The sequence below is a fragment of the Metopolophium dirhodum genome, chromosome 5 (genome assembly GCF_019925205.1).
Source record: "Metopolophium dirhodum isolate CAU chromosome 5, ASM1992520v1, whole genome shotgun sequence".
Lineage (NCBI taxonomy): Eukaryota > Metazoa > Arthropoda > Insecta > Hemiptera > Aphididae > Metopolophium > Metopolophium dirhodum.
In genome coordinates this window covers 33746915-33770502 of record NC_083564.1, presented here as the reverse complement: position 1 = coordinate 33770502, position 23588 = coordinate 33746915, and the positions used below count along the sequence as shown (strand labels likewise).

The 23588-nt window shown below is 32.1% G+C and overlaps 1 protein-coding gene across 1 annotated transcript; it reads left to right on the top strand.

Moving 5' to 3' along the window:
• Positions 1–20893: 20893 nt before the first annotated feature.
• LOC132945180 (E3 SUMO-protein ligase KIAA1586-like) lies at positions 20894–22530 on the top strand. The gene is made up of 2 exons (XM_061014858.1): positions 20894–21782; positions 21881–22530. The coding sequence occupies exons 1-2, from the start codon at positions 21501–21503 to the stop codon at positions 22310–22312; spliced, it is 714 nt and encodes a 237-aa protein (XP_060870841.1). The 5' UTR covers positions 20894–21500; the 3' UTR covers positions 22313–22530.
• Positions 22531–23588: the final 1058 nt, after the last annotated feature.

Below are 23588 nucleotides of genomic sequence, written 5' to 3'. Positions count from 1 at the left end.
TATATTATTTATTTTTCGCAGACTCGCGGACTTCGCAAACTTATCAACTTGCGTTCAAACAATGACTACAAAAAGAACGAATTATGTCGGTCACCGTTTATGTGTATAAAACGTTTCGATTATATTACTATTATTATTATGCGACCAATTATAAGGCAACCAAACAATACAATAATTGCAGACATACCTACATAATATTATATTATACATTATGACAATCGCATTTTCTACAATAATATAATAATATAATATCGCAGTGTTATGCATTATACGCAAAGCGTTTATATTCGATCATTGTTGTGCGTGTGTATGGGTTTTCACTATTATTTTGTTTAGAGGCAGTCGCGTGTCGATGACACAATAGATATACCACAAAGAATTCGTCGTTGAAGATGACGTGTTTCGATTGAGCAACTCGCTCGTTTCGTACACGTACTGACATTATTATTATTATTATATATATATATATATATAATAATGTATAGATGTACATCAGCAGAGTGATGTGTTGTATAGTTGTTAGTTGTTTTACTCGTTTGGATTTCCTGACACATTATTATGGACGTAAGACTCGGGAGAGACGTAATGCGCGCAGTGTTTAAGGAGTCACGTCATGTGAACACGAATGTTGTGGGGGGGTGTCGCGAAGGTTCCAAGTTGTTCCTGATCGAGATTTGATTTATTGAAGCCAATATATAATATTATAGCTAAATTTACATTAACAAAGTTGTTGCCATTACTATATAGGTATCAAAACTTGATTTATTGGTTATTTTTAGCCATGATTTTAAAGTTTAAACTTTGTTAACCAAAATGACAACGGAACAATACATGTATTGATACATGCGACGATAGTTTAATAATAATTGTCTACTATACCGACCAACAATACACGATATAAAACTCTAAATTGGCTTGAACGTTTAGGGGAACTGCATAAATGGTTATAAAGAAAATATAGTTATCATTATATTTTATTATAGTGAAACTGTATTTGCTATATTTATATATTTAATAATGTACAGATGTATATCAGCAGAGTGATGTGTTGTGTAGTTGTTAGTTGTTTAACTCGTTCGACACATTATTATGGACGTAAGACTCGGGAGAGACGTAATGCGCGCAGTGTTTAAGGAGTCACGTCATGTGACCACGAATGTTGTGGGGGGAAGGGTGTCGCGAAGGTTCCAAGACCCCACGTTGCTCCTGATCGAGATTTGATTTATTGGAGCCAATTAGCTGTTTAAAACAATAATATGTGTGAATTCTACAAGTCATCTGCCCTAGTAATAATAATATTATTACAGATGAGCAAACGACAAAAAAAAATGAAAATATTACTAGAATAGTGAGGGGGATTTAACAACGTAAACAGTAAATACGGCCTCAGATGAGATACGACACGGTGTAAAAATAAATAACCAACGAAACAAAAGTTTGGCCGACATTTTAATATTATATGATATTATTATAATATACTTTATAGCGCATATTGAGTAGTTTCGATATAGTTTTAGTGAGGAAAAAAACACAATCTAGTCCACTCAGCTGATCGGTGCGCAATTTCGGTAACGGTCTACGTGATATTTTATGTATGATATTATTTCATATTTATATAGTTTTACTATAATATCATTATTAGAAGATGACCACTATGCGTATTATTGTAATAATATCATAAGCGAACGCGATATCGTAATATAGTGTTGTCCTTGTTTGTTTTTGTTTATTCGACCGTATCGTCCGCAACAATTCATCGATATCCTATGTTTATTTGTAAACGGTTTATTCACGATCTATAATCATAGTGCTGCTGCTGCTATTCGGATTGCACTCTATACACGTAAACTTTATTATAATAATTTTCGTAAATCGAAACGATCAAAAACGTTTTACCGAATAATCCGTCGACCGATTTTGCGGTGATAAGTGCAGGTAAATTTTGCGTTTGTTTTTTTTTTATTGAGGTTTTTTCATAATATATATGTTTAAACCGTCGGCCTGTTATATAGTTCATCACCCGACGTACCGTCCTAAATCCTCATCTCTCGGGAACCAACATTCGTGGAATGAGGAAGCATTATCCATTTTTTTCCTATTTGTTTTCTTAAATCCACCATGTAAGTATCGGAAAATTATCCATAGTAACACTCAAATCCAGTGCACTTCGACGGTGCTCTAGAGAGAATGGTCTACGCCACAACATAATACTTCCATGTGTATCGATAAATTATACATATTGTTTGAACTGCGTACATGTATATTATATATTATAAACGAATAGATTCAAAAAAAAAATAACAAAATATATTCTTCGAGGGGATATTCTGCATTAAAACTATGTGCACTAACCGAGTGCGTCTGCACTCCTCTGGATATGCATAATATTATACCCTATACGTTTATTAACTCCAGTTGACCAGTTCATTATTATTTTTTCATCTATTTCTATGATAAACCCCTATTTTTATAGGGTTGCTGAGCATTAGTTATCTATTTCGGACATTTACAGAGAATATCTTCTGTCGAGCTACTCCATCAACATTTTTCTATCTGGTCTCACTCAGTGTCCTTACGACGCTTTGATTCCTCTCACGCATACATTATGCGATCCACTCGTAAAATGGGAAAACCTCATAGCATTCTATACCCCTGTTTTTAAACTAATTTCCAATTCAACCATGGTTTCAGGCCGTAGTAAATATTTGTCGATTTTTAATCGTACCTGTTGTACTCCAGGTTGCGGATGGCTCATAATTTTCTACTAAATCGTGTGTACAAGTTAGTTCCTTGTGACTTGTGTACTCTATATGGATATATAAAACCGTGTTAAGTACCTACTGAATGTTGTGTTATCCGTAATTTGTTATTTACTGTTTTCTTCGTTCGTATTCAGCAGACACGATTTAAAATATCTTTACACCTACGAGTCCTAAATTCTAATATCGATAGCCCATCATCTAATAATAGTAACATCCCGGTTAAATCCATTCTAAATTGTATTCTTCGTAATATATTAGGTTTTAAATAAGTAAAACATTACACATTTACACTCACCACATATGCTTTTAATTTATAATCTTTATCTATACTAATATATAAAGCTGTAGAGTTTGTTTGAACGCGCTAATCTTAGGAACTACTGGTTTGAATTGAAAAATTATTTTTTTGTTGGATAGTCCATTCATTGAGGAAGGCTTTAGGCTATATAACACCATGCTACGACAAATTAATAAAAGCCTGGGGAAGTGCTCAAACAAGGATTTTGAGATTCACGGTGGAAATGTTTTTTATATATAAATGGTCGCTATTGGTTATAGAAGAAATAATTAATAGATAAAGTATTTATTTATTATTGGTTGCCATTGGTTAATCGGGCAGAATCGAGTCAAAATCGAGAAGTATACAAATTGTTATTTAGGTAGTTGAAAATTCTTCACATTTTTAAAATTTATATAGGTACCCAACTATCCAAGATTTTAATATTGAATACAAGGTTCCTCATAAGTCGTAAGTTTTGTGCTGGGTCTAAACAAATATGTATTTAAATTAAAAGATAATTATTATACGTTATGAATGCTTAAAAAAATTGTTGTATGGGTTTTAATATTTTTCAATTGCCATTGTAACAATATAGAAGGAGCATTGTAATAAATTTCAAAGTTTTTTGACACAAAGAATAACATTTTATTGACATATATAGAAAAAAAAATAAACAAATTGAAAACTGAAAATGTCCTAAACAGCTCAAAACAAGTCAAAATATTTAGTACATTGTATGGTGTATAGAAAAGCTAATATAGAGGAATTTTCATGTATTTACGGTCAGTTATTTTGAAAACTACTTGGAATTTTTACTTATCCAATGCACCGAATAGATTCACTTTCCTATAGAACGAGATACCTAAGTTGAAAATGAAAGCATTTTTACTGCTCAAGAGAGGTGATGATAAGACACACACAAAAAAGAAATTCATTTATTTAATCATTGTAAAACCAATACATTCATCGCTCAGCTCGGAATCTAAAAAAAGCTTACAATGATTGATCCACGGCCAATAAACTAATAACATCGACTTTATGCGCGTTTTCTTAGATGTTTAGGATGGCCGAAGGGATTATACTGTACAGTTGGTCGCGGCGGCACTACATTAATATGCACAAATCGATACGTATACTTTTACCTGTGCAAACAGAAATATATACGCTTTATGAACTATACGGTCATGCATTATGCACAGGTTGTCGGCTGTCGATAGCGATAATTATCCGTTTTATTTTCGTAATAAATTCCGACTGACGTTGTCAACTGCAACGATCTGCAACAGTGCAACGTAGCCGCGACGATTCAACGCAACTGCACTACAACTGCAGTGAGCATATTATTATTATTATTATTATTATGATACTATATGGTTCAAATTCTTTATCGTTTATAACCGACGCGATCACTAAGTTACGTATTTTTAACGAAAAATCGTTCGTTTCGAGGCCCGTTGAAAATGTGTTTCACAGTCGCACAGAATAAAAATAAATATAAATACGTGCTATGTGCTATGTGCGTACACCGTGTTGTATATAATGTAGTACGCCAACACATAATATTATATTATAATAATATTATTTTTATCACGGCTATATTATAGGTATAGTGCACGATTTGTGTACACATTGAACACTACATAAAAATATTATATACAATCTATATTATTATATGCATAATACGCGGATAACAACGCTATAGTGGTATCAAAGATATCACATTTTTTACAGGTACATTTTCGCAGATTATTTGCTTCCCGATCGATTGTAACGCCGAATTATGTCATGTAGTTCAATTGACATGTTTAATAGACATAAATTATTATAGTTATTAAATGCGTATTACAGACATTTGTTATTTTTAATAGTAATATTGCATAACTTGAGTTGTCGGATAAACCTGCAAATACTTATACAAATGTGTATATCTTAATCTATTTATTTATATTCAATTAATTATTTATATTTTTCATTTCATTTCAAATGTTGAAAAATGTTTATCCAAAACGGAAAACTATGGTTGTTTGTGCTTTTCATGCTCCGTCTATAACTTAACAGACCTAAAAACGTATTAGTGCATACAGCATAATAATTCATACGACATACCGGCTATAGATACGCGGGTGTTTCATAATACGATATGTTATACGTTTTATATTTTATTCAGTGGCAATGTATTATAAAGATCAAACAAAATGCATTTTATAAAATAGTATTATACATATATAGTATCGAGCACATCCTATTATTATTATACGCATTATTGCACAAAACTTGTTAGTTTTGCTCTTGTTTACATTAATACGTTTCAATATTCCGAAGCGAATGTACGGACAAAATATTACAAAACTTAATACCTACCTATATAATATTAATATAATATATTTATCGGGTTTTGCTGTATAGGTAGTTACATCCGATCAGTGTTCGCGTACTGTTTGCTAACGTTCGGCTAAAATATCCATTTGTCAGGTTTTAAATTAATTACTTTATGTGTATGTTATGTGCGAATGTTTTATTTAAGTTTGTTCTCGCTTTAATAAGAAATAATGTATATCCATTAACGAACTTCTGAAACTATGAATACCAAAAAGACCCGAAACCTGTGTGCACATGCTAATTTGATGTTAAACTTATATGCTTATACACATAATTACGCATATTATATCATAATACGATTTATTCTATGGTCGCTTATGTAGATGAGTGACTTTTACACGGGACTTTGAGTATTTATCGTCGAGTATAGACAGTATACTACCCAGCTGGTTATGTTAGGTACCTACGTCATCAGATTCCAAATCGACAGACGCATTTCGCGATGTTCTAACCGTCGTCGAAAATTAAATAGCACAACATCATTATTGTCTATTAACATGTATTTTGGTTAATACCTATACTATACCTATATAATGTTAACCGTGTTGACGACCAGCGGAAGAAAAGTATAGCACCTCGCGCACGATGTCTCGGTGTATTTCCATCAAACATAATATTATATGAGTAGTGTACACAGTGTTATATATGACCAAACGTGACGCGTGCGCTGCTCCTGAATAATTTGTTGCGGATAGGTGCACTCTAAGGATAATAGTTGTATCATTGCGTCAATAAATTCCATTTAATCCCCCGGGTTGAATCAAAACTCATTATTATTTCAAGGTTTATTTTTTCACCTCATCGAAGCGTATTTCAAGTTTGCATTAATATTTAAACGGATGAGTCTGAAATTGGGTCGGCGCAATATCAAACGTAATATTATAATACAATATAATATTATGTACGTTATATTAAAAAGTAATTATAACGAACGGGTACGGTGCGTCGGAGTCTGTCGACAATAGCTACTATGTAGTGTGTGGAATTACAGAAAGCTAAATGAGTCATCAAACACTCAAGATTCTATCTAGTATTTAAAAACGTGTTGTATTTTTTGAACTATAATTAATAGATTTTAAGACGCAAATGGTTTGGGGGGGGGGGGGGGCGGCAGTGGTCCTTGTGATCGGTTTGAGCCAACGAGGGTTATCAGAACACCCGGGGGGTTGGTGAACGAAGCCAGGGCGGGTATAGAGCCCTTTAGTTTATAATGATATTAAGCATTAACATATTATATTATTGGCATATTATGTGATGTTCTTAATGCAAAAATATTAATACAAGTTAGCACATATTGTATATGTATAGTATCGATTGAGTACCTACGTATCACCATCGATCAACGATTTTAATTATTTATAATCAATGCTTATATACAACTATCATTTATTTACGTAAAGTCGTAGGTATACGCATTATTGTCGCCATCGGATTTGGTGTAAAACGTCGTTTACCTTTCCTGTCGATCCACGTATAGTCATTATTATTTTTACAGTGTTAATTCGCACACTCGCTGCAAAGAACATAACAATATTAATATAATATTACACTACAATATCACACTCACCGTCGTCTCCGAATTTTTTTTTTTCAATTGAATCGGCAACTATGGCCATTGGCAACAAAGAGTTTAACACTACAACTAATTATTTACATGTTATATAAGTTACATATTAAATACTATTGATAAGGTTGGACTTAGTAATAAAGGTTATCATGCGTCTTATCTTGTCTGGGTGGAGGGCTTCTGACAGAATGTTTGAGACGCCTGCTTCACGTCTATCCATTTCATATGAAAGGCATTCAGTTATGATGTGTTTAATTGTGAGAGGTATACCGCAGCTGGCGCATAGGGGTGGGTCTTCCTTCTTCATCAGATACTGTGTCCAATACGAATTCTGTTGATTGAGGTTTCCATTTTCCTTGAGAAGTCTGGTGGATGTGGCCATGTGTGGATGGTATTTTTAATTTCGTTTAATTTTGAGGTACCTTCGTCTCCGACTTAATAAGGTGCACACAATGCACAATAATCACACGCACGCGTGTATAATAATACTATAGCATTATTATAATAACATCACAGTCGTCGTGCGCTGTTTAATATGCCTACCCACAACTAATATTTTTTTAGAGCACATTTATTTCGAAGAACTATGTACTATATGATCGTTTCCCCTGGACAATACGCGCGATTTCCCTAGGAAATTAACTATCTCCCCGAGACGGACGCATGTTTTTTTTTATTTCTCTCTCGCCGCATACGATATACGTGATGACCATATTATATATATATAGACACGTAATAATATGCGAGTGATATCCGACGTATATTATATTATTATTATAACGTAATATATTAAAGCGTATATATATACGCTAATTGCCGCGCGGTAGTCGATCATAATCTATACAGCCAATTAAATGGCCCTTCGATTTCATTCCGCGCTCCGCGTACAGATCGGTTATACCTAGGTATATGAGGTACTGCGTATAATGCTATAACTATATATACGAGTGTATAATATTATTATATTATACACCTATGTACATGCTTGTCCACGTCGGGCCCGTAGGTCCGTCTATATAGGTGTAGTATGCTCACTCGGCGAGCGCAAAGTGCACTTTCTTCGGAGTCATCGAGAAAGTAAAAGGACGGCCGTGGCATATCGCCGTACGATTGCATCTATCATCGTGTCGAACATTATAATAATAATATTATCTCTCGTCTCTATAGGTACTATTATACAGCGGTAGGTATATAATATGCACACATATTCGCCCTTAACCGTTTTTCTCGATTCCTCATCCGCTCTCTATCTCCGCGGCTATATCTCAAGAGAGTTGGTACACTCTTCGGCCGCGTAGTTACACCGTGCTTATTATTATGTAGCTATAATAATATTATTATCAGAAATCGAAACGTGTGTACCTACATATAGGTAAGTACCTATATATTATATATACAGTATATATGTATATATATAGGAACCTATGCACAAACGGATAACGCGTAGTTGGCACGGCCACCGGATTTACTGTCGCGCACACACGTTTATAATAATATAATAATAATAAATTGTATATGGGCACGATAAATCCTCGTACGATATATATTATTTTATAAATTATAATATGTGTGTCGTATCGATATAACATACGCCCATATATGAATCTGCAGCAGTGTGCCTATTGCCGAGTAGTCGTAATCCGCATTTAAAATCCCATTTGTACGAATCGCGAAAATCCGTACGAAATTACAATACGGTAATCCCCAAACAACTATGTACCTATACGACTGTATATATATATATATATATATATATAATATGTAGGTACGTATAGACATATACAAGGTGTAACAGAGAGACCTGACGAAAAAAAAATGATGCTACTTAAACGTTAAACGTATGACGAAAATCGTTAAAATTATATGATTGGTAAATAATTTAAGAAATATACTCATGTCAGCAAATTCCCCAAAAAAATATTTTGAAGAAAGTTATTATGTTCCAAAATCATTTAATCAAAAAAATATTGAAAAATATTAAATTAATAATAAATTAAAAAATTCTAAAAAATAACTTGACTTAGATAAATAATGTTTTTACTATGAAAATTATTCTTATAATCAGATTCACAAATTGACTATTTTGAATATATCAAAAAAAAATTTAAATCAAATTTAAAATTTTTATTCATAGTGTTAAAAAATAAAAATATTTTTTTATATTATATTATAATGTGTAGCGCAAGTGACTATAAATTATACATAAAATAAATTTAAATATTGATCAGAACAAAAGTTATTCCAAAAGTCAGTTCTATCTGTTATACCCTGTATAGGCGTATATAATATAGCTATAGTAGGTACATCCGTAGTTATAAACAAAAATGGTAAATTCGCTTTTTTATAATCAACAAACCGGAAAATATATTTTTACGCCAATATTTCTCTGTGCATATCTCTCTTACTCCGTCGATAATAATATTGTTTTATTTTCCCGTGTGCCACATCGTATAAAGGTTGGGTCAAGAATCAAAGCACTAAAAGGTGAGTAAGTTAAAGAAAAAAATTATCTCGAGTTCGTTAAATCAACACTAATAAGTAATAATTAATAGTATTCAATTATAAACCATTTTTTTTAACCACCTGGGACACACGTGATAATTGTAAAACCAACTTTCAGATGGTCTAAAAAATAATGACAAAACATTTTTTTAAAAATGCATTCTCTTGAATTCCTTCTTAATCCACACTAGCGAGTAGCGACTAGTTGTACTGTTTTAGCTTTCAGAAAATCACGTTTTTTACAACTACTCAACTACATTTTTAACTCAAGGAAAATTGCATTGTTTAATTTGTACTTAAAATCATTGTGATAACAGTGTGTTTAAACAAAAACATAATTATTTTTTATTAGTTTTAATGAAACAGTTATAGATAGGTAATATTATGTATAATCGTGATTTTAACATAGGTAACGTATTTTTATTTATGGTTAAATCTAATAATTATTACAAGGAATACTTTAACTAATTGAGTTATTTAAGTTAATTAGATAGTTGACTAACTAGTTAAATAAAAAAAAATTAACAACTTTTTATCTCAGCTTTAACTTTTTAACAACTTAATATTATTTTGTGCTTATTGGATTAATTATTCGCGTTTGATAAATTACTGATCCTACGACCTTACTTTATTTGACGATGGTTTACTTGACGTTAACATACGACGTCGTAAATACTTAATTTGACTTTGACTCCTTCGTCTGAGGATTATTTTTTGAACTCACTTCGTTTATTTTTTACATGGTTTTTTTTTTTTATGATTTAGGTATAATTTAATATTTGATTTATTTAAATTCGTAACGCGTCTTACCATTATATTTTTCTACCTACTATATCAAGTCACATTATAGTTAAATATTATACCTTCTATTTTATTAAAATATTATTTGTTTCAATTTACAGTGTTTACACGGATAATTTTTAACGCGTTTCAAATTTTCGAATCACGATTCTCGCAGATAAAGACTGTTTACAAGGTTAAACTATAAAAGTTTAATCATGCCGATCAGTGATGATCACTGACGAAAAGTATAGTTGTTACAAGTAATATAATAATTATGCTGTACGCGAGTAATGATGGCTAACGAGTACCTATATAGGTAGGTACCGCATATTATATCACGTAATGTGCTAATTATTTAAAACATCGGTGTATTGTTTTGAAAGAAAAGAAAAAAAATAGAAAATCACAGTCGTGGTCGCCCCGCACGTATATAACGATGATAATAATAATAATAATAATAAAAATAATTATACGGCGATGAACAACAAAAAATATGAATTAAGTGATGTTGGTTTTTATATTTCCACGTATTTAAACCGGCTATTTATACGAGTTAAAAACGAATAAACCGAGAGAGACTGTGGTATACGAAATATACAAACGACGAGATAAGGAGCTTTTTTTTCACAATTGTGATTTTTATTCGCCATTCACTTATCTGTATATTATACGCGCCCGCCCACGCGCTGTTTATTGTGCAGCACCGCCGTTCGGCTTTAATGTGCGGATTTTATTTTATATATATTTTTTTTTTTCGGGGTGAAATAAATCTTCTCTGCTCCCGGCGGCAATATATACATAACAATAATATTATTATATACTATTCTATTTTTGTATCTTTTTTTGGTTATTTTTTTATTATTATTATTATTATTCACGGCGGCGGCGTTTAACGTGTTCAAAGGTCTATATATACTTGTTATATTATTATTCCGATTTCGTTTCGCGGCGAAATTATTCCTCTGTGACAATGGCGACGACGACGCCTACCGAAATCGAGTAGCGGCAAGATATCATGCTCACGGCTGCTTTGTGTTGTCTATACGGAAACGCTTCCGGCCCAAACAATGGGAAAGGCCCGAATAACGTCCCGTTGTCACGCGGAAGGCCATTCATCAGCAATCCACCGGACTGATAATAAACTCCGTACGCATTATTCACGGTGAGTGAACGCGTATAAAACGAGGTCCTTAAGTTTTTAATTGCTATGGCCGCCGCGATGAGCTCGGAAATAAAGAGAAGAAAATATCGACTCGCGGTTGCGCGTGACTATAATAATAATATAATATAACGGATATTATTATTTGTATAGGGTTATATAATAGAATAATGGCATTATTACACACCACGATGTTTTTTACGCACACATACTATTGCGGGATGCACGGGAAAGGAACACGACGAAGTTATATTTTATTTTAAAGTCATTTCCAAACCAAAGATATCGGATATTGGTAGGGTCAACACCAAATCGATACTAACTTTGGACGAGCATAGCAAAAACCCCCAAACGTTCAGCTCGACCTTTTAAACGGCTAGAGTTGAGCACTTTGTGGACTCGGCCGAGGGCTATCCGTTCACCTGTGTTGATAAAAATCAGTTGTATAAAACAGGAAAACTCTGTGCGCCTACTAATCGTACTACTGCACACACTAGTTGTTAGCCGCGATCAATGACGAGCTTAAGGGTAATAGTGACACACAAAGGTCTACACAGAATCTGTTCAAGGTTCAATAAAACGTTAATGCGTTCAACCAAATATCAGAGTAAAATCTATGCAAGTCTCGCGTTTAGTGTAATTCAAAATTTCGTCCATACCCTGGAGACCCTGGTGATGAATAACTTCTAATTAATATTACGATAATAATTTTATTTACAAAATCGTTATTGTATTGTATATAATATTACCTATATCCAAATCACCCCTTCCCTTCCTCGTCAGACATCATATACATAAGCATAAATTATGAATAATTACGGCTTTATGAACATTGCGAAGCTATCATATTATTTAATATTTTTTGCCATAGTAGCTATCTCCGGCTAACAATACGAATACACAACGACACACATTACAACTGCAGTTGTTCAACAATATTAACAACAGGCCAAATTTTCGTTTTATAGATGACGATGAAAATGTATGACGCGAGGAGGGATATCAAAAATAAATTTGTACAGTAAAGTTTAAGCAGGACAACGTTCGAGAATGGAATGTTTGAAAAAAACGTTTCCATAATTAATGTAAAGGATTCCAGAATAACCCGTTTTTTCTAATTTGTCATTTAAATGCATATTTTAGACACATCACAGTCCAATATTTGAATTTTTTTATCTATGCCTACTTAAAATCGTGCGATTTCCCAAAAACTTAAACAATTCACTAAATCATTTCCGTGCAGTTCACGTGTACGGTCTTAACCTACAGGAGATTGAGTGGCGCGTTCCATAACCTTTCTAAACTGTCGTCTTAAAGCGGCTTATATTCTTTTGGCCGTTTGCGAGTTTGCGAACGAAAGGAAAATATTTGGTGTCCTCGGTCTTGTCTCCGAAAAAATATTTCACCCGGAAACGAGGAAAACCGACGCCGGCGTGTACTGCTCCTGCAGCAGTATAATAATATTATAATATCTACCGGCTATGTTTCTGTTTCTTTGGCTGCACATAATCGACAACAAATGACACTCGGCCCGATAGACAATACTACTGAAACGATAGTATTCAATGTATTAATAATAATAATATAACGGTTTTTTTTATACGCATAACATTATATATTATTTTGTATACCTACGTATACGTTTAAAATACCGCGCGCAATTTCTACGGAAATATTTTTTGAAATCCGCTCGTTCTATAATAAAAGACGACGATGACCGCGGACGAGTATAAATATACGGTAGGCTCGACGCAACAAGGCGAATAGCTGCATTATTATAATATTAATATTATTCGTATGTGATGTGTAAATTATTTATACCGTGCGGGATTTATGTCACTGCTCCACGATTTATGCGTGGAAAGTGCGTATACGACCGTCCGCGGGACGTCTGAATTCCGGTATGTGAACGACCGTCTTAAATTCGACACCGGAATTCGTAGATAATAATATAAACCTCTGTCGATCACCGTCGTTGTCAATGGTATTACAGCTCGTAATAATAATAATATGTAAACGTGAAAAATGCGGCCATCGTCTTGTCCGCAGACGAGAAATTAATTTTTTTAATCATTATAATTGACGTTAAATTAAATTAGGTTTTCATTGATTTTAATTTAGTTTTTTTAATTTTGGATAAGCTTTGGACAAACACGATCATTAAAATGTGATGTCCCCTCGGCCCTCACTCCTTCGAAATTTTCCTGGTGGGATTGTTTTCTCTTCCAAAAATATTAATTAGTGATCCATGATATTATACGTGCCTTGACACCGTATGATAGGTTTACGTCAGTATTGTCTATACCTATATAATATCTATTCTATGTAAAAATGATTGTACGCGTGGTAAACTCGGAAAAAGGAAACCACAAAAACTATCGAAGCCATTATGATCACATACCTACTAAGTGTTCGGTTGATATACTCTTATTGTTTTTTGTTATGGTTAGGTGCAGCCGCTAAAACATGGAAAAAAAATCTCTACAGGAAATACACCATTATAACAAGTAATAATAAAATTATCTATAAGAAAAACTCATTTTTATATAGAGATTCTAAGAATCTGTTAAGAGGATGCCACATCCGCATGTGTTTTCTCCATCTTACAAACGTACAGCATAAAGCACATTTAACGTTCACAAATCACAATGATCCATTTTTCTCTGTCATTTTTAAAACTATAGCGAATTAATGTATTATAATTTATCACATTTGAAGGTGAGATCATTTTTAAAGAATGTACTGTTTTAAAACGTTCTCAGCTGTCTTCAAACATAGAATATCAATAAAAGCCTCCGAAACGCCCTGGATAATAATCTTTCCTTTAAATTTTATAATAGGTAAATTAGCTCTAATTTATCAATAATACAGATTAAAATGGATTATAATGAAACCATACTACTTTTGTAAGACGGAGACGTATGTTGTTATGGCGTCATCTTAACTTCTTAAGAAAACAGAAACGCGCGTTCGTCACTTTCTAATTTCTACCGTTTAATTTTGATCGTTTTACGATATATTATTATATTCGCACACATATTATTATTATTATTATAGGTATTCCACTCACCAATGTCTACTTAACATAATAAAAGTTTACGATATTTTTGAGTTTTGTTTTTCTGTTTTTGCGGCTGGTTAAGTATATGCTTTCGTCTATGATGTATATTATTATGCAAAAAGGTTTATCAATAATTTACATAGGTATAGTTAATAAAGTTCGCACTTCACACAGTTAAACATCGCAGTGAAAATTCCGTTCTGCAAGATGACATGGTGTACTAATATTATTCAGTCGTGATTTTTGTAACTCAGTTGAAATACGGAACAACTTTATGCGAAAAAAAAATTTTCGTACAACTCTATTTCTTTGTCTCTTTTGATATTCATATCGACGTAATTTATTATTTCAACTGTTGGTTTTTGCGAAATACGAAAGGCGAGAAGAAATAACTCAAATTAATTTTTATGGGGAGGAAAAAGTAATTTTATATTTTAATAGTACCTACCTACGTATATCATTCATCAGTAGGTTATTTCATTTTATAACACGATTTAATGAAAGTCTTCTACAAATGTAAATAATGTAATATTAAAATACAATAGTGGAATACCGGAACTGTTGGGTGTAAAAAATTTAAAAAAATGTTCAAACGCCAAGTATGCAATAATATGATGTAATATATATAATATAATATAATAATAATATGCACAGGCGTATAGGGTATACGTATTTAAAGTCGAAATTATTTAATTTTTTTATAATACGTGATTTAATAATAATATTCATAGTCGTTATCTATAGGATTAAGATTAGAAGAATTCTAGTCGACTGCGCGTGTCTCGTTATTTTGGGCAAATTAATTATATAATGGATCATCTATGAAAATATGCCAATACTATAGATTTATTAATAATATACTTTACGCTGTGTAAATATTATATTTTACAGTGTTTATACACTATAACATTGCATAGATACCGTGGAGTGGGAAACGCATAGGTAAATGAGTGCATCAAAATTATGAAAATATAAAAAATATATGAAAATATGCCAATACTATAGATTTATTAATAATATACATTACGCTGTGTAAATATTATATTTTATAATGTTTATACATTATAACATTGCATAGGTACCGTGGAGTGGGAAACGCATAGGTAAATGAGTGCATCAAAATTTATTACAAAAATAATAATATGCTTAATATTATAATATGCCTAAAAGAAATATTACATTTTTTGTTTGATATCATCGAATGATATTATTAAAATTTGGCGTTTTATAGAGTTATTGCTTAAACATGTTAATTATTTAAAAATGTCTTTTAAGTAAAATTACTATTTTGGAATTCCTGGAAACGTAACAAAAAGTATACGGTCTCTCGCATATAGTGACAATATATTGTAGTTTTGTCATATCTATTTCTTCACAAATACGAAAACAGCGTTCATACAAAAACAACTACTGAAAGATGTACGAAAAAGACCTAGGAAAGAGAGAGAGTAAGACGCCACTTATAAGGGAATCAGCTGTTCAGAATTTTCAGTTGTACTATAACCGTTAAGTCCTGTGTACCTCCCTGTCGCACATGCGATTAATACTTAGCCCTCTAGATAATAATATATACACGTTGTTGCGTAACTATAATAATTATTAACTGTTTAGTTGCTATCAATAAAAATATGTGTACAATATGTATATTTATGTCACGATTGAGATCTTCTAGTTATTTTCACATTTATATTCTTTAGTTAGGTACCTATAAATATGTTTCGTAACGCTTTGTAAATAACGCTTCGAAATTAAATCGGCGAGTCTAAAAATTGTGACTCTCGTTTACGCCAATAATTTCCAAACGGTTGGAAATGTTCTTCTCAATACCTATGATGAGTATGCGGCGGAGAAGCGGTAGCTGGTAGCTTGCAAGTAAACCTACGCGTGTATAATACAATATTAAATAACTGTTCGTTTTTTGTGCCGTACCTAAGCGCGAAACATAATCGAAATCATAATATATTAGCTAGTCAACAAACGCAGTCATAAAATATTTAACTCGGTCCCGAGTGTGTCTTATTTGTGACTCGTCGCAATATCGCAGTCGTGATGTTTGCCAGTCTCGGCGGCGTATTTGCACTCCAAAAGTTGCTCGATTTGTACTCGACTTAGTCTCGAGCCTATTTACACGCACACACGTCGATATACATGTAATATCTCGTACTCGTAGTGTTCGAGATTCTACTGCAGAGTGAGTGTTCTTATGGTGAAACGATCGGACATCGAAGCGCTTGTGCACAACGCTTATATATTTATCAGCAATAATTAGTATAATTATTATAGGTATCTACAATAATAAAAAAAATTACATTTAGTTTTACTTTCGTTAAGTTTTTTTGAATTATATACCTACTCGTAAATAATCGGCAGCTGCAGGTTCAATATTGTTCGATATTTATTATTTATTGGACAGATATTCTGCTTGGAAGAATGGTAATAAGTATACTCATAGGCCTGCGTTGTTCAAAAAGTGAAAAATCCAAAATACCTGGGCGTAATGATACGAACCAGTAAAACGATAAATTGTTTCACAAATCACACTAATAAAAAGAAAACTATAACGTCAATCGCTTTCTACATTATCACAGAATATAAATGAATATATTATTACCTGTTGTATATGTATATATTTAGTCATTTAGATAATAGGTAAAATATGTTACTCATCAATAGATAACCGAGTTAATAAGTAACGGTAAGGGGAGTCAAGACAGAGGAAATATTAGTTTTTGTCAAAAACTATAAGATTTTCTGACTTGATCTTATCAATGCGGTTTGATTGGGATAAATAGCCGATTTCATCTATAAAACGTACTTTGAAGTGGCCAAATATAATAAACAATAATCTATGTATATAAAAATGAATGTTTGTCTGTCTGTCTGTGTGTGTGTGTGTCCTTATGCATTCCTAAACGGCTGGACCGATGTTGATGACAATATTGGTACAGAGATAGATTAAACCTCTGGGTAGAATAAAGCCTAATTTAAAAAGGCAGAGGACCAACCCCGGAGGTGCTTAAACAGGGATTTTGAGATTGAAATGTTTGTTTATAAATAGTTGTCATGGGTTTTAAAGCTATAATATTATTATAACTATTATGATAATAATTATTGGTTGCCATTGGTTTAAAATACATTAATATGATCCAAAATAAAGAAAATATTTTTGTATCAATATGACTTTGTATATTTTAACCGTTATATATAATATTATTATGAAATAAAACGTATTATTCATATAGAGTTGGCATTTTTAATGGGCAACGAAGTGCACGGGATCAGCTAGGATATTATATTATAAATACCTATATAATGTTATTATTATTTTAATATTTTATTCGTATCTATCGTTCGCCGGGCGTTATTATTTCGCGAATTCCGTCCCCTGATCGTATAATTACAACTAATATTATATATGTACTATGTCGCGGGGATATAGCGGCGGCTTTAATACTTGTATATAGGTACGAGGACGAGGAGCAGGACACGATAAAACCGCGACCCCGCGGCATTACGCTAAAATGTCAACCGCTACCGCGAGAATCCGACAAATTGGTTTAAGGTTTAAGGTACTTTAAACGGAACCCACCGAACTCTGCCTTTGTAATTCGGACGTTCAAACTTTGCAATCAGTAAATTCGATTTCGGCCATTCGGTACCGTTTAAGCGCGATTTAACATCCGACGCGGGGACACAATTTACAGCTATAAACGTATATACTCTGTGTAATTGAATTAGTTTCCGACTAAAAGTTTTCTAACAAAATGTGCGCACGGAAATCATATACGCAGTGATTGGACGGCCGACCGTATATTATTATAATCAAGTCGATCCTCAATATAATTTTATTTGCATAGACACATTATTTATTAAAACTCTGAGGTGAACCATAATATGCAGGTATGGGACCAGAAACGTAAAACAACATTTATACGTTACCTTATAATACGAAAATTTTTTTTCCTGAAAAAATCGATTTTTTTTAACGGTGTTGAACGTATTTGCGTATTTACGGCCATCTGAAAAAAAAAACGGTAATATTATTAGAATTGTTGAATGTTGATCATTGGTTTTTTTTTATTAAACCGTTTGTAATAATTACATAATATTATTGTTATATTTTATTGAATTTATCTCCCGTATTTGAGATGTAAAAATGGCAACTTCATACATTTGAATGTTATGATAAAAGTGATTTAGTTACACACAGTGTAACATGATTTGTTTAAACATTTTCAATATCTCTCACTTGCAAAAAAAAAAAAGGCTGTTGTGTATCCTACGAATTTACTATTTAATGTACTTACGATGTGGGAATACTGTGTGACGTGTATTCGTGACTTCTGAATGTTCTAAAAAATGTTGTATAGCAGTGATATATTTTCATTGTACAGACAAGCGATCAATCGTAAATAATAAACCACATTATTATATAATAACTCTTCGTTAAATCGAACCGGACCGATCTTTCTTATAGCATTGTATATTAAAACTTGAAAACAAATACTCGGTAAAACGCCAACACGATATAAGTAGCTGATTTTATTTTACCACAATAAAATTCGGATAATCTCTAATAAGTTTATGTGCAGTAAAATATTAAATCAATAATATAATGTAGTATCTAATTTTTTTCTATGTTTAACCTAGACATGGATAACACTATATTATGTTCCATGAAGTCCATTGTTCAACGTAAATTAAAATGTTGTTTCATACAAATACCATCCATACATCAGGTACGAATACTTATAAATGGGTTTAGCTTGTACAAAGTTGTTTGTTGGTTGAACTTTCTAGCCAACAACTATAATAGATACAGCCGATAGGTGTTAAAATAGAAAACAAGTATAAGTAATCAATTATTTCATTGTTCGAAAACTATCGACGTAAAATTGTTAATAATATTTGAACATTATACAATAATTAATAATTCTAAATCCTATCCCTCAATAATTGTTTTGTTTTTAAATATATCTATATTTCCCGGTTCCTCGAGTTCCGAACGCTTTTCCGACAACAAGATTATTGATTTTTACTTTTTAGTGTTCTATTGTTTTGATAATATTATTATACAAAGCATTTATATTCATATTGTACCCGACGTCAATATTATGCATTTACACTACACCCAGACTCAAACTGTGTAAACAAATTTTTATCGACACATACAGCGGAATACGTCATCTTTAATACATAATATTATATATTTTATATTTTGAACATTGTACTATATTATGCTTATTACTGCACAACACAAAATGCATTGTTTATTAAGTACATTATTAATACGTTTTGTAAATCAATATGAACAATTCGAAAATCATAAACTAAAACGTTCGCTGGTCTTAACGTTCACGAATAGGACGTCAATCTATACGTAAAATGTTACGCCGTTCCGCGTAAATGGATCGCGAACCGAAATGTTATGTACCCGCAATTGCATATCCAGGACGCCGTGTGAAGACAATTAAATATTTTGACGACGATCGAAATCGGCAAATCAAAAATCGATTACATAAATAAATAAATTATGATTGAATTTATGACTTCATGCATATATTAAAAAAACTGTCAAAAATGTATCTTAATTCATCAATTGACTACGGCTGGGACAATTTGACTGATTCATTTTTTGTTGTATTCGTAATTGTCAGGACAAGGTTCTTATGAAAGAAAATTTTAGGAAAATCCACCAGGAAAGTAAGAAATATGGATGTCAAAAATACAACAGTGCGCCACTACCCAGAAAAAAAAAACTAAATAATCAAAAAATTTGTTTATTGTTGCAATTAAAATAATAATAGTGTATTATAATATTATATTGGTTGCTATTGGTTAATCGGGCATGTTTGTTGATTTGTATTATTATTTTTTGTCAATATCTACCTATATATATAAAAATAAGTGTACATTATGAATACATTTTATAACTCAAGATGCACCAAACCAATTTCGATAAAAATTTCAGGACATATTAAGATTGATATGTACATGGTTTCTGTGAAGTTTTTACGCTGTGGGATAAGTGGTTCTGGAATTATGGCCTCTTAAGTGCACACCTGGTGACATGGCCAAAAACAATAACAACGTCTAAACAATTATTTTTATCTATATATATATAACCCACAGCAACCATTAAAAAACAAAAATTTTGATTGTGATCACAAAGGATGTGGCTTTGTATTGGTGAAAGAATTTTCGGAATCGGTTCAGTAGTTTCGGAGCTTATCCCGAACATACAAACAAACGCTATGATTTTATATATTAGTATAGATAAAAATGAATGTTTGTGTGTAGATTAGACCTCTGGGAAGAAGATAGGCTAATTTAAAAAGTGTTAAATTTGTTTTTTTTTATTCATCGGATTTTAGTATGGTTGTGTTCAGAGGTGTTCCCATAGGGTATACTACATATACGCCGTATACTCTCAAGATATTTTGTGAAAACTATGGGTATACTGCGTATACTCTCAAATTATATACAAAAGTAAAAAAAAAAACTGGTTTTGGTTACTCAGAAAATGCTAGACAACTGGATTGCTTTTGCCAGTGACGGAGCAAGTGTAATGACGGGTAAGAAAGCTGGAGTTGCTACTAAACTACGCGAAAAAATTCCGAATCTATTTACCTGGCATTGTTTATGTCATCGCCTCGAACTCTCAGTACATGACGTAATAAAAGATTGTACTGGAGTCTCTCGTTTCCAAAGTCTAATGGACAAACTCTACGCTTACTATCATCAAAGTCCTAAAAATTCAATGGGTTTAGATAAATCTTGTGTTGAAGTAGGCATTGAAATGAAAAAAATAGGTCGTGTTTTGAATGTACGCTGGTCTGCAAGCAGTTTTCGATCTATAAAAGCCATATGGAATAATTATCCGGGAATATATTTACATGTTAGTAAAACACATGATGCGACATCAAACGGCATAAAAAAAAAAATTAGAATCCTCTTCTTTTTTGGAGGAACTTGGACTTTTTTACGATGTTCTTTCTGAGCTTGCAATGTTATCTTGTATATTACAGTCCAGAAAAACAACTCTAATGCGTGCCCAGTCGGAGATAAATAGAACGATTAGAATTTTAGAAAGTCTGAAAGCTGAACCTGGGGAAAAAGAAAAGGAAATTATAGAAGCTATTCAGAAAGGAATTAACAAAGGTGTCAATATTACAATGACAAAATCAGGAGGGATTAACAGGTTACAATTTTTGCAAAATTTAGTAGACAGAATGCGTCAACGCTTATTTGATGACTCAAAAAATAAAACAATGCTAGAAGACATTCAGGTAAAGAAAAAAACTATTATTTTGATAATTTATTTCAATATTTTGATTATTTAAACAGAATAAATGAATATTTTAATAAATCGTCTTTTATTTTATAGGTAATTGATGAAGTGTTCAAAGTAGCAACTAATGATGCAAAGGGAGAAGATGAAGTTAAAAGAGTATCACGGACATTAGGTTTTTCTGAATTTGAAAGTGTAGTTGACTTCCGTTCAAGAAATGTTTTTTCTAGTTTCATGAAAGCATTAAATATACTCCCAACTTCAACAGCTGATTGTGAACGAGGGTTTTCCGATATGAATTTGACAATAACTGATTTAAGGACTAGATTAAACATTGAAAATGTGTCAGATTTGATGTTCATCTCTATCAATGGCCCTTCAGTTGCAGATTTTAATCCTAGACCTTATATTAAAATTTGGTTAAGAGATCACCGTTCTGCCGTTTCCACTCCTAGAGGTAAAGAAAGAAAAGAAATAGACGACGAAAATAAGATGCAGAAATTATTTTTTAACAATTTATTTAATTAAATTTTTTAGTATTTGTATATTTTCATATTTTATTGACTTATAAAGGTAATTTCAAGCTTTTTTTAAAAGTTTGATTTTTTTTTCATATTTTTAACACATCCTTTATAATTATAGACCACAGTAAAAATATTTGTATATTATTAAATATTCATGTTTATTACTAAATCATGGATCTTCACCTCGACTAGTCTTAGTATACTCTCAAAAAAAATATTGGGAACACCTCTGGACTTGTGTTAGGCTTTTGTATTAATTGATTATATATTAATCCTCTGTAGGTGGAATTAAGTAAAAATGACAAACAGCACGGGGTCCGCGATCTACCGCAGGTAGATTGCCTACCTGATAATATACTGCTGTGAATCAGAATTTTTATTCCGGGCAACAGAAAAGTTAAGATAAATTTTGAACACCATACACCATACACCGAATGTTAAATAACGAATTGAACAAAGTTTGAATCATATAGAATTGGTACATTTAACGGGCAACGAAGTGCCAGCGGGATCAGCTAGTATATATATATATAAATGAATGTTTGTGCGTAGATTAGACCTTTGGGAAGAAGATTATTTAAAAAGGGTTAAATTAGTTTTTATTTATTCATCGGATTTTAGAACGGTTAGGTTAGGTTAAGATTTTGTATTAATTGATTATATGAATCCACTATAGGTGGAATTAACTAAAAACGACGAACTTGGTATAACTTTAATACTATAAAGCAGTAGTTCTCAAACTTTTTAGGATGGTGACCCGATTTTATCCCCGAAAATCTATCGCGACCAACATGGTTTATTTACAAGATTAAGGGGATTGGAAGAAACGTATTTATTTCACGTTTTAGACCTAAAAGCCTGACAAGATTACGCATACTTAAAATAATCAAATTTCAGTTCTGTAAAAAGATTTGAGTTGATCGACCTTTTTTATAGGTTATTGTGGAAATCGATTTTTGATATTTCTTTAAAAATTGTTCTTAAAATCTTGTTAAACAGTTATTCTAAAATCGACTTCCACAATAACCTAAAAAAAAAGGTCGATCAACTCAAATGTTTTTACAGAATTTAAATCCAATAATTTTGAGTTGACGTATTTTCGTCTGGATTTTAGGTCTACATTGATTAAAATTAGTTCCTCGTTGGAACAAAATATTTTATTTCATCAAATGCAATGACTTTTACATGCACGTGCGAACCGCTAGTTGCATAGAAAAAAAGATTAAAGTGGCTAGTTGTGTCCCAGAAATGTTATGAATATTCCAACGTTGTTGAATATG